Source organism: Orbicella franksi, chromosome 10, assembly GCF_964199315.1.
Source record: "Orbicella franksi chromosome 10, jaOrbFran1.1, whole genome shotgun sequence".
Taxonomy (NCBI): Eukaryota; Metazoa; Cnidaria; class Anthozoa; order Scleractinia; family Merulinidae; genus Orbicella; species Orbicella franksi.
The window spans coordinates 24,178,998-24,192,178 of record NC_138154.1 but is presented as its reverse complement, the minus strand read 5'-3'; the positions used below and the strand labels follow the sequence as shown (position 1 = coordinate 24,192,178).

Below are 13,181 nucleotides of genomic sequence, written 5' to 3'. Positions count from 1 at the left end.
CCTGTTGTTTATATACAATGTCTTTAGTCATTACATAACGGTGAGAGTAGCCTGGGTGGGAATAGCGTGCGAACGCAGACGTATTTCCAGCTGTCGCTTGTCTCCGCCGAAAATAACTTAGTGACGTAGTGACTTTTGTTTCTCCTTGGCCAGTCAGATTCCATGACAGAATGAAACTCGAGTGCTCATCACAGTGAATACCTTGCGCAGTAGTTCTGGGGCCACTTGAGCTAAACTGTGATTGGCTTAAAATTCCTACTTCACAGAAATCGTTTCCTGGCTCGGGTTCACTGATGTTATTTTCAGCGCAGACAAGCGACAGCCGGAAATATGTCTGCATGCGCAGGTTAGGGTGGGAAGGGGAGGTATACTTTCTTCCCGGTTTATTTTTGTTGCATTTTCATTTATTTAGTTATTTATTGAAATAAGTTAATAAATGCAATATAATATAAATTAATATTTTGTTCTACTTTAAATAAAGACATCCTTTTGGTGGAAGCTCCCTCTTCATCTCTTACTGCTAAAACAGTGTGGGGTGCACTGCGAGGTATGTAGCTTCACAACTGTGTGGCAAGTGTAAATAATAATTACATAATATTTTGTTGATAGTAATGTCTCGCCATCAACTCAGGCATCAACTATATAGCTAGTCTGCAGGTTTAGTCACTTGCTTCCAAGAGACACCTCATGAATCTAATATAAGGACTGTAGTCCAGCAATAAAAAACAAGGTCCTGGCAAAGAAGTTGTAATTTCAATTTCTGAGGGTAAGATTATGGCAATAAGGATTTCAGGGTACACAATAATTTATTATTCAACTACGTACAATATTCTCAATCATATGTTCACGAATGATTTACTTTCAACTAAGCAATCAACTGACATTCATGACATAAACTTAATTTTCGAGTGAAAAAGCACTTTGAGGATATCCCTTGAAGTATCATAAAGTCTACCCGCCCGACCCTCAAACATAGGGAAACATGATATAATTCATTAGTCTGATTAACTTATTGTTTAAATGTTTTGACTACATATATGTTGATCAGGTGATCTCTTAATAACTTAAAGAGATCATACAGCATATATGGTCAAATTTTAATTAAATTACAAATTAGTTGACATGTAAACTTTTTATTAACAGGTCTTGAAACATTCAGTCAAGTTGTTCACCAAGATCTAGATGGATTGGTGAGCCAATTCACTTTTCAGTAATTCATTAATCTTTCTTTCTCGTGCTGTCAATTCTTATATTTGCTCGAATTATATTAAAAGATATTTAACTTACAGTAAAATTGTGGTTGAGTCAGAGTATAGGTAGCATAATGCCAGTGAGGTAAATAAATCATAATGCTCCCTGGCTTACATCTCTTTGTAAAAACTGGTAAGTCAATTGGTATCCCATATTTCTATGAGCTTGCAAAGGATTCTCACATTTTACTGAATTCTGGAGGATAAATTGTTATTGGAGGCCAATTATGTTTATAAATAATTGTAAAAAAAATAATATGAAAAATTGTTGATAATGTGTCGGTCAGACATCATCAAAATGGTTCATTTTATTGTATATTGATATTAGGCGTACTTATAAACTCTCGAAGCCCTTCCCTCGTTACACTGCAGGGGCCTTGAAATATATTTTTATTTTTATTTGGTAGTAACTTTTGTCCATGGTTTGTTTTCAGTATTTGGCAAATGGTTCAACAATCATTGATCATCCACGATTTCACCACAGAGGGTTCATGATTGATACTGCCAGACATTACTTGGAACCATCTATCATCCTCAAGTTCATTGTATGTTTTTAATTATTAATGATCGTAATAATTTAATTTAGCAACGAGGGTGAACATTTAAGTTTGGGTCAGTTCAAGGGTGGGCACTTATTAGAAACACTGACACTTAATTAAAACCTTGAGTTGGGATGTGTATGTCATAAACATCTGATTGAGTTAAACGAATGTAGAGTCTATGTAACTGTGCTAACAGATGTTATGAAATATTGTATGTTAGATTATTTGAACTGGAGATTGAAAATGATAAAGAAAATGGGAGATCATTAGTTTTTTTAAAAAAAATGAGTGTAGTCACTTCTCCTAAGGCAGTTGCAAAAATTAAAAGCCAGAAAAAATTGAGCCTGAATTTCTTTTTCTGGCTTAGCCGGCGGGTAATTTAAAATTAACCGCAATGATCTTTCATATATATCCTTAAAATAGTCTGCCTATGATCTGTGTCACTTGAAGGAATTGTGCCCTCACATGAAAATGCAAATATATTTAAAAGATTAGACCAGTTCAATTTGTAATCCAGCCTGAATAATGTGAGCATTTCAAAAGGAAGAGGAGTTCTCACACAAGATCTCAATCTACTCTTCTGACTTGTCTAATAACACGAATTTGCAGAAACAGAATTGTAATTTCTTCAATCTGTTCAATCTTCAATCTGTAGGATGCAATGTCGTACAACAAGTTTAATGTTCTTCACTGGCATGTTGTGGATGATCAGTCCTTTCCATTTGTCAGCGAAAGTTTTCCTCAATTAAGTGGCCAGGTATAAAAATCTTTTTACCCTAATAGCCTTTGAGTGCCACGTTGTCATGTATTAGATTTATTGCAAATCGAAGCACATGGAACAGAATGCGCGTAAGTGCGCATGCTCATAATGTCAACCACTGGCTCAATACACTACACACCTGGAGCAGTGTGGTTGATGCAATCTCATTATATACATACATTAAGTTATTTTTACATACTTAGATGAAGTGAAGACATTGTGTCCTCCATCTTCCATGTTCCTTGTAATCCTCATGAGTGTGTCCTCTTCTCCAAGCTCCTTGTTCACTATCAGTTTTTTTAGCTCAAGGGCTGGGCTTCTTTGTTTTTCCCTGGGGTTCCATCACTTGATATTTGGTGCTGAGAAAATGAAGTCAACAAATTTCCGGTAGTTGCTCTCAGGTAATTTCTAAATTATAGTCAAAGATATCAAGAATTTACAGTCTGTCATAGCTACTTGTAACTCCAATGTATTTTTCATTTAATTGCGTACATTATTTATCTATTCTAGGGTGCATACAACAATAAAACTCACATTTATACTAAGGAAAATGTAAGTACGATTGTTGAATATGGCAGACTGCGTGGAATCAGAGTTGTTCCAGAGTTTGACACTCCGGTAAGTATCATCAACAACCTGTGCACCTACAGTGATGCATTGATTGAAGGACATGTGTGGCCTGCAGTTATTTTACAGGCTAAGTGATAGACTTATGAGAGTAGTCAATAAGATTATATTTCGTTGCAGTTCTTACTCTCTTATTTTCCAAGATACAATGATAAAAAATCTTATTTCTTGATAAATTGTTTATTTATCATATGGTCACAAGATGACTGAACTCTAGAAAAGCTATCTCCATGTGTACATGTATACAAGCTACAGTGGAACCCTGTTAATACAACCACCTTTGGGCCATGAAAAATTGGTCGCATTAATGGGGTGGTCGTAATATAGGGGTTCTTTAAATAAAAAAATGACTGACTGAGGTTTTTTTCTTGGGCCAGAATAAAGTGGCCATAATAACGAGGTGGTCGTATTAACGGGGTGGTCGTAAGGCGGGGTTCCACTGTATCATTAAAGAGAAGTGCTACTGTAAACATTATCATTTCCATTCTTGTCGCCATTGTCACCATCGTCATCATCATCACTGATTTTTTTAATATAATTTGTAATTTACAGTATGTTATGTGTTGTGTGTTTCAGGGTCATACCAAGTCGTGGGGAAGTATAGAAAACCTCTTAACTCCTTGCTACTCTAAAGGAGAGCCATCAGGGTGAGAACATTGAATGTATCAGTCTGCACACGGACATTGTACTCTTATTGACTTTCTTTCGTGCACGTTCTTCACTTACTACAAATTGCTTGTCATTGATGGAAGTGTTGAGTGGCTTTCATGGTCATTGATTCATTTTACAAACTGCCTTTCTTCTGGTCATCATCATTGTCATCTCAGTCCTGTTTGTTGCTACTGCCGCAGTACAGTGCAGCTTCATAACTCCCCTACTGTTTCCCCTTTTAAACTCTACCACTTCCTCTGCTCTATTGCCACGCCCCAAACAATCCCCCTGCCTGTAAGTAGCACGCGTAATTGCACCATATTGTTAATTAGAGTAAGTAGTGTTAGTAGTTGTATTACAGTTGTGAATAGTTATCACTTCTGTAATCAGTAGTTGTAGTACTGCTGTAAAAAAATAATTATAAAAAAAAATCACGTGTGAAGATATGATATCCTCACACGTGAAGATAACATTTTTGGTAACAAAATCCAAAAAAAAAAACCAAAACAAAACAAAACAAAACAATACAAAAAAAACAACCCCCTGCCCCTGCCACGGTACTTAACGTCAAGTCACATCATTGATGCTAGTCTGTTCCAGGCTCTCAGTCAGTGGGGCCTTGGGAGTGGGCGGGTGACAAGCCTAGCCCTCTCTTTTTCTCTCCCACACCCCGTCTCGCCCGCCCGCTTTATCGATCGTCTCCACTGACTGAGAGCCTAGAACAGGTTACATTGATGACGTCAGTTATCTCTTTTTTTCTCACTTTACTGACCATTCTCACTTATTTTTAATGATGACAACAGGGACAGTCAGGCTGATGTATATAATATTATTATTTCCTTGCAGAACATATGGACCAATCAACCCAACTCTGGACTCTACATTCACCTTCTTGAAGAAATTTTTCACAGAAGTTGCCGAGAAGTTTCCTGATCAGTATCTTCACTTGGGTGGTGATGAAGTGCACGCCAGTTGTTGGTATGTAAAAGAAGTTTGACATTTCTCTCTCTACGACAAACAAACATAACTTTTATCAATGTAGGTGCACGCGTTGATATAGCCTGCACGTGCTTATGATTAATTTTTGGTGTCCGCGCAATGGAAGGCAGTCTAATGATAACAAACCACATTTATTAATTAATAAAAGTGATAGTTAAAAAAAAAAAGAAACATTCTGATGTTTAAAAGTGTGCGTCAATTTGTCCCACTGTACTTCCAACAGCCTTTCACTAGTGTTACGTAGACCACTAAGACGTAACGAGTTAGCCGGGCTGCTGCGCACATTTGTTTTCAGTTTAATACAGTGGGCCCCCCTTAAAATGCAAGTTGTTCCACGAATTTAGAAATGTCGGCCCTACAAGATACAGGGGCACCCACTCACGGCTTTCTCTAAATTCCTTTCAAATACCGTTTCAGGTTATCTGGAGTGCTCTGAAAGCTTTGTAGGTTAATTTTAGGCTGTGCTATAAACGCTGTACCTGTTCGGTCATTCTAGAAAAACTTTTAAGGAGTCTTCTCGAATTTATAATAGTTTTTTTGGTCCATTTCCCGAGAACCTCAGGCCGTGTTGCCTTAATACAAGCTGACGTTTCTGGTAACAAAAAAACAACTACAGGCATTAAATTTCTCATATCACGACAGTACTTAAGGTGACAATTCTCTTAAGAAAATCGGAGGGGATTTTAGTAAAGCCGTCCGAACGGATAATTTACTCATAGCAATGCCTTGGTTGCCCCTGACGGCAGTTAAAAAGGAAATTAACAATTTTCATCGGAGAAACACCGTTTAAGACAGTTTTTAATATTTTTTTTAAGCTTCACTGATGTTCCACGTGTTTAAATAAAGATAATGTATGTAAGAATTATGTATTTAGAAATTGTAAAAAATATATATTTAAACGTTCGACTGCACATGACTATGGTTTTCACGACCACATTTTACGGTTTCAGGGCAAGTAATCCTAACATCACAGCGTGGATGGAGAAAATGGGCTACGGACAAAACTATTCTCTGCTTGAACAACACTACGAGCAAAAGTATGTACAAACGTCGGACCGTATTTGAGCAGTTCCTATGTGATTCGCATATGTTGTCTATTGACCAATTACTTGTAAAGTGGAAATCAAGGGTGCTTACCATTGAACTAAAAACTCAGGAAATTTCGGCTGAAGGTCAAATGGGACAGTAATTTTCCGGCAAATCCGTTTGAAAATTGTGGACCACCTCCAGAGAAGGCTCGATTTCCGCCGCTCTCTTGCGTCCTCGTTTCCCGGGCTGCGGCTGGGAATCGAGCCTACCTCCAGAGGTACTCCTCTTTTTCTGTCCGGCCGTAACGGTATGGCGGAAAGTTCCTTACCGTTTGCTGAATTGCCTAGTTTCCAGTCTCTCGTCAACAAACCGAATTGCAAATGGTAAGTGTCTTCCCATTCGGTCGGTTTGCTGATTTAGACAAAACCCTAGCTTACCATTGTTCGATGGTCCTCCCAATTGGTTTTATATTCCGACAAATGGTAACCATCCTAATCAGTTTTTTTTTTTTTTTTTTCCCGAAGACTAGAAAATTAGTTGCAAAGCCGTTGAGCACTTACCATCAGTTTATTAATACCATTACTAAACTCTGATTGGTTCAATTATTTTGTCAGTTATCGGGCTTATGATTGGCTCTAACATCGAAACTGAATTATTTGCGTGTAGCCAATCAGATTGCGTAAACATCGCCAAGATACTAGAGCTTATAAGAGAGATCGTATTAGCCTGAATTTTGGCCGTCTGAAAAGTAAGCGAGCAGAGAAGACGGCTTAAATTCAGGACTCACTTGTCGAAAAATCTGGCAAGCGCTAAAACGCGCGGGATAGTCCCATTACATTCCACTAAATGCATGATATTGAGGTTATTTTTTGTACCTGGGTGGCCATGAATTTAAAACTACAGTCGAACCTCCGTGAGGGACCACCCAAAATGCCAAACCTTGGTGGTCGCTTACGGAAGGTGGTCGCTTACGAGAGCTTAGACGTTATTGGGTCAAAAGTTTGCCTCACCGCTAGCATATGGTAACTGCAGAGACTTAACCCATGTTCTAAATGTCTTATTCACGTGAAAAGTCAATTTCTAGAAAAAAATCCGTTACTTCCCATTGAGAAAATTTCCGTCTCTTGCACAACTCAGGAATGCGATAATGTTACAACACCTTATTATCCAATTTCCACTCTATTACCTGTCAAATAGTCGCTTACGGGAGGTTAAAAACAAAATAAATTCAGTCAAATTTTTAGCTCTAAAAGTGGTCGCGGTCGCTTACGATCGAGAGGTGGTCGCTTACAAGAGGTTCTAAATGTAGTGATTTGACTTGGAAACTTTTGGTATTTTGGAAAACTGATCGCTTAGGAGAGGTGTTCAATACCGGAGGTTCGACTGTATATGTTTGGTCTTGGACTATTGTTTATACATCCATAAACTGTTTTCCCAGTAATTTCAATGACTTCAATCGAATTTCAAGTTTAAGCATCAGCCATTTGTTTTCAGTCTGCTGTCAATCGTGCAGGGACTGGGGAAGAGTTACATCGTTTGGCAAGAGGTTGTCGATAATGACATCAAAGTGCTTCCTGACACCGTGGTGAATATCTGGAAAGCGGCCTGGAAAAAAGAAACGGCTAGAGTTACCAGCAAGGGACTCAGAACAATCCTGTCGGCTTGTTGGTACCTTAACCATATTCATTATGGAAGCGACTGGCCCAAGGTATGCGTAACACGTCAGCCTTTTTAAAACTTAAAATGTCATCAAAGGTTTTAATTTGATTCGTGATATGGCTCGTGTGCTTTACTAGCCAAAACCCCGGCATAGCTAATCGAACGGTCGAAAATCGAAATCAAACACCGTAACTTTGGGTGAGTTTGATTTCCAAACCAATCGAACTCAATCGAACCGCATTCGAATTTTGTTCGGTGAGTAAATTCGCTTGAGCAAAGGTCATGTTATGTGGTCTGAAAAACACGAAAAACACACGTTTTACTGAGGTAAGTCGACCTTCAGAAATCAAGCGTTAGGTTGCGTTCGATTGTTTAATTTCTTTTTGTGTGACAAGAAGAATGCAAATATGCTCATTTCGGGAGTCACTGGAACGTATGGACTCATGGACAGTTTGTTGAATAATGCCGAAACAAATGTTTATTTAACAATTGACTGTGAGTCGTGAGTCTATTGACTTATGACGTGCGCGAGAGTTTGGAAGTTGAATTGTATTTGTTTAATTGTACTTCTTTACAAAGTGCCTGGTGCTGTTTTGAAAGAATGATATTTTTGAATTTGATGAAACATGCTATTAATTCTTCTTTTCTCGTAGTACTACTCGTGTGATCCGACAGATTTTACTGGTAAGAACGTGTATTTACATTTTTGGGTCATTGTAACCTTGTGTACAATTTACTGTGAAAAAACTCGTTTTACGACAATAGCTTGCTATTTCAAACCTCTATTTCTTTATGTGGACACAAACAATCGTCATAAGTTTCATTCAAAACTTAACAAATCGCTATAAATAGCAACGCGCCTGGCTAGTAAGTCTCATTCTTGATTTAACATTAAATTTGATGCTTTGAATAACATAAACATTGCTGGTGCGTACGGAACATTTGCTTCTGTATAGTGTTCACAACCCATAGAAAAGTCCCAGGGAAACTGCTTGTTTCGTGTGAGGCTGCACTTCACTTACTTTGCATAGTGTGTCCTTAAGGACGTTCGCGCTATTTGTTTCTGCGCATCCTTACTGCGCACGCAAATTCACACGCCACGTCATGCATCGAGCGCGAGCTAAGTAATAAAATGAACAATGATAGGTTAGATGGCCATTGCTACAGCTTTGCCTGGATTTAACGATCTTGGACGTTCGGTGACCCCAATTTTTCTTTTGATGGATTATTTTCGCTACTGATTTTTTACGTTTAGTGAAAAAATGAAGAAAATCTATCGATTAGAAGTTTGAATTTTTGCAGAATGCACCATCGAGTTCCGTTCTTTTAGCTCTTCGTTTATCTGTGCGGCAGTTTCAAATGCCTCTTGAAGGGTTAAGTTTTTTGAAAACGTTGGCAACATTTGAAACTATTTACACAACAGACCCACTTCTACAAAATGTGGTTAAGATGGTTTGCCTCCGTTGACTCACCTTCGATATTTTTAGCTATAAACCCCTGTAGATCATGCTGAATTGCTTGCGCCAATTTTTCAAAATCAGGGTAATTTGCCACACGCTTTATCTCTGAAAAGAAGTCAGTGACCCCCAATTTTTTTTTTTTTTTTTTTTTTTTTTTTTTTTTTTGCATTTCTGTCACAAGTAACTCATTATCTGACTGCAGTAAAAATTTGAAAAAAATCTGTCGACTGGAAAATTTTCGCGCGAACGTCCTTAAGTGTTCATGATATGGTATTTGCAGCATTTGGTTTCATTCTCACACAATTTTTACTCGAGGGATTTGTCACTAATACGTCTCAAGTTATTTGTAGTGATGAAACCCAGTTATTCCCCGGGTAATGTTACCGCGCGCGATATGTAGATCTTCTCATGGAGGATGAACGTGCGTGTAAAACCGCGAGTTGTCCGCGCGAGCAAAATCCACGTCACAGGATTGGCTGTTTCGAAATCCTCCTGGGATTTCCAAAACCAAGGTGATCTAAAAATAACTTGAGAGGGATTACGTAGGCAACAAGGTCTAAATGGGGAATTATCTGTCTCGTACTCTTCATTGCTAGTAACTACTTCAAAGCGCATTTTCGCCAGTAACACTGTTTGACGTTATTTCTGCAGGCACTGACAAACAAAAGGAGTTGGTGATTGGTGGGACTGGGTGCATGTGGGGAGAATATGTTGATGGAGATAACATACTTCCTCGGACTTGGTGAGTTTTAAGGTCGGCACGTACCAGGGGACATCAAGCGGGGACAAGATGTAGCGACAGTTTTCGTAGTGCGACTTGTCCGTTTTTGCGAAACAAAAAAAAAGTTTGTCGCAGGGACAAAAGTTTGTCTCCGCATCATTTTGCATGAAGTTCATCTGGTTTGAATTCGTGCGTCATGAAGCAGGAACAAAATGACCTCAGTTCTGTATGTTGCTTCGTGTGCATTGCTCTTGAAAACTGTCCCCGTTACAAAGTAGTGATGACCCAATATCTGCTTCGTGTGCAACAACTAGCGTACTGTCCCTGTAACATGTGTCCTCTGAGCTCCTATGCGTACACACGTAGGGACTTGTCAGTGCTTCACGTTCCCGCAGCATGCCCGTTATTGTGTGCGGACCTCAAGTCCAACCTTAAATGTATGATTTACTGTTACTTTTCTTCACCATCTACGGGTATATTATGAACTCACAACATGATCAGCTTCCAGTTGGCTTGATAGCTCAGTTATTAGAGCACTGCACCGGTATCCCAGAGGTCATGGGTTCGAATCACGTTCAATTCTGAATTTTTCAGGCTTTATTTTCGCAGCTGCCTTTAAAGTTGTGTACATAACTGCCATGATCAATCTTGTCTTTACATCTTTTTCCGCAGTTCAAATAAATGATCTTTCATATATTCATTTGCAAAATATTTATAGTTGGATTGCTAACGTCATACCCGCTTACTGTAAGTTATGGTTTTAGGGTTTGCGTGACATTGACTGTTTTGTTTTGAACACTTACCAGGCCTCGCGCTTTTGCGATAGGTGAGAGACTGTGGAGCAGTAAGGATACCACTGATTTGGATGATGCTAGTATGAGACTCTGGGAACACCGATGTCGTTACGTAAGGTATGACGTCGTAACAAACTTCAACCTCGATCCCAGGCTCGCTGTCCCTTGTCCTGTCATTGACGAGAGAAGCAAAGGAGAGAGAATGAAAAATATAAAAGCAGATACCGACACAGTATAGCATGATCTAAGTTGCCTGCACTTAAACGTGGATTAAGGTTACTTCAAACCTTCGCTACATTGGTCGATTTTTTTTGGTCAAGAAAATCAATGTCCGCGAAGCACAAGTTTGCATACTGTGAACGCTAGGGGTTCTGTTATTTCATTGGCTCGCGGCTTTTCAAGTTGACACATTCCTCTGTGAAGGCGTGGTATGTTTATAAATCTTTAGAAGGCGAAAACTCGCACTCGTTTTTCGAGAGAATCCCTTCTCTTTAAATGAATTAATAGGGTATGCAGATTTGACGGTTTTCCATGAAATTTGGTCAGAACATTCACTGATAGATATGGAACAAAAGAGTGTCGGCGAATTCCATTATTTTAAATACTTTCCTCGTGGTGGCCTTTAACGCAACAGGTTACGCGAATTTTTCGATAGTCGAACTTGACAGATCTATATAAAGATAACCAATAGAAATAAAAGAAAATGCGGACACCTTTTTGGAGATTGAGGCTTTGTGATTAACACTGCACAGTTATTTTGCATGAACAATCGCATGTGATACACGATTAATTCGCTGGAACGTCAGTCGGTCATTTTAGAGTTGACGGCCTCTACCGCCTTTGGAAAGCAAAATCCAAAACAAAACATAATTTTATCGAATTCTACATTTTATAACCTTTCTGTTGATATATAGTTTGTGGGGGTTTCCTTGAAAACAGCGCGTGTACGAATGTTTTTCTGGAGGACTCCCGCGAAGGTTTGAAGTAACCTTAAGCTCTCTTGGGGGATATCTCCGAGTGTTAAATGCTGCCCCTTGCTCTTGGTTTGTTTCCATTTAACTTGAAAATAACCTCAGGAGGATAGAAACTTCGGGGTTTTTTTTATCGTCAAACGCCAAACTACGTGCAATGAATTCTTGGTGACTGCTTAATAGGGGTAACAAAGACAGAGGAGCCCCTCTAGCAACGGCCAAAAGGTAACCGCGGCCTCTTAATGGAGGTGTTCATTTAATAGTAGCTTTATTTATAGTATTAGCTCGACCCGATTGTACATCAAACGACGCGGTACAGCCCTGGTTTGTACTTATCTTTATTCTGTTATCTTTCAGACGTGGTATTCCGGCCGAGAATGGAGTGAGGGTCTCAAAGATCAGTTATTGTAGACATGAATGGCGGTTTAATTAACGTAAACTCAAAGAATCATAATAAGATCCATGCAGGGTGACCACATCATTTATAAAACTGCTATCAACGTTGGCCCTGTGCAAAACTAGATAATAAATAGATATTAACTAATAATGGTAGTGTTCAAAAAGATAACAAGTAAAACCATAATTAATATGGAGACAAAAAAGTGCAATTAGACCCTTAGTGACTACCGCTATGAAATGAAAGCTCCGTTATAAAATAGGAAAGTTTAGTAGCTTCAAGAAGCTACTGCAGACATTTAAACAATGAATTACTGAACTAGCTCAAGTTCGTGTTGACGAAATATTGGCCGGATTTCTTTATCGAGTTAAGACAATGACTGTCATATATTTCCCCAATACTGTGACCGAACAAGCTAGTTCATTATAGTTTCTGGTGACTTTGCTGATAAAAAACAAACAGCTATTCTCGAAAAACGCGCTCAGCAGTTTACAGCTCATTAATGCCTTGACGTTTGTTCCGTTGTGAGCGGTCCTAATTGTCCAAAATCAGGCAACTCAAAACACAAACAAAAAAATGGAAAGGTGAAGCTGAATATAAAACGAAGTTAAACTTCTTGTTTTGTGGTGGTGATATCAAGGTCACTCAGTAGACGTGTTAGTTGTATCTAAAAAATTTTGCAAAACAGTTTAGACTCTAATAGCTGAGACTGAGGATTTCAAGCACGATTACTCAGTTTTGGCGGAGCCGCAAACGTGACCTATCCTCCATCTTTCAGTACCTGCTCTCACGAAATCCCGTCAGCTACGCAACTTGGTTTTACATTGTAAAGGAGTATTAGTTTTATTCTGATTCGTGTTTAAGTTGTGGGAAAGCCGGGATGAATCAGAAAATAAAATGCCTTTGTTGTCGTTCTCTTGTAGTTACTCTCTTGTGGTAACGGTGAATTTCCTTACTTGAATTATCCAGTAATGTTTAAAAAGTTTTTGTAGACGACCTCCAGTCACTGCACACTAATTAACGATTGATTATGAGCTCGAGTTTTCTATGAGGTTGTAGTTGATGAGGCCGAAGGCCTCATCAACTACCACCTTATAGAAATATCCTAGAAATATCCAGCTGAAATTAACGCAAATATCTAATTGTTATTCTATGCATTATTGACCTTTACGCTTTAACAAAATCGCACGTATTGAATTGTCCTTGGTAGATTTGCAGTTGTTTAAGCTCGCGCACCCGTTTTTTCAATCATTTCAAGTTTTTAAAGTCAAGAAACCGAGTTTTTGTGTATCTTTCTTTCTATGGACATTTTGGCCCCCCC

At 38.7% G+C, this 13,181-nt stretch overlaps 1 protein-coding gene across 1 annotated transcript in view; it reads left to right on the top strand.

The window, feature by feature from the left end:
• LOC145499555 (beta-hexosaminidase subunit beta-like) overlaps positions 1-13,179 on the top strand; it is a 16,601-nt gene extending 3,422 nt beyond the window's left edge. The window contains exons 3-15 of the mRNA XM_081479077.1: positions 482-547; positions 1,144-1,190; positions 1,685-1,795; positions 2,448-2,549; positions 3,063-3,170; positions 3,756-3,826; positions 4,677-4,808; positions 5,780-5,866; positions 7,353-7,566; positions 8,171-8,201; positions 9,629-9,719; positions 10,505-10,609; positions 11,821-13,179. Of these exons, the coding sequence (XP_081335203.1) occupies positions 482-547; positions 1,144-1,190; positions 1,685-1,795; positions 2,448-2,549; positions 3,063-3,170; positions 3,756-3,826; positions 4,677-4,808; positions 5,780-5,866; positions 7,353-7,566; positions 8,171-8,201; positions 9,629-9,719; positions 10,505-10,609; positions 11,821-11,896 (1,241 nt within the window). The 3' untranslated portion in view covers positions 11,897-13,179. The remainder of the gene's footprint in view (positions 1-481; positions 548-1,143; positions 1,191-1,684; positions 1,796-2,447; positions 2,550-3,062; positions 3,171-3,755; positions 3,827-4,676; positions 4,809-5,779; positions 5,867-7,352; positions 7,567-8,170; positions 8,202-9,628; positions 9,720-10,504; positions 10,610-11,820) is intronic.
• The last annotated feature ends 2 nt before the right edge of the window (positions 13,180-13,181 follow it).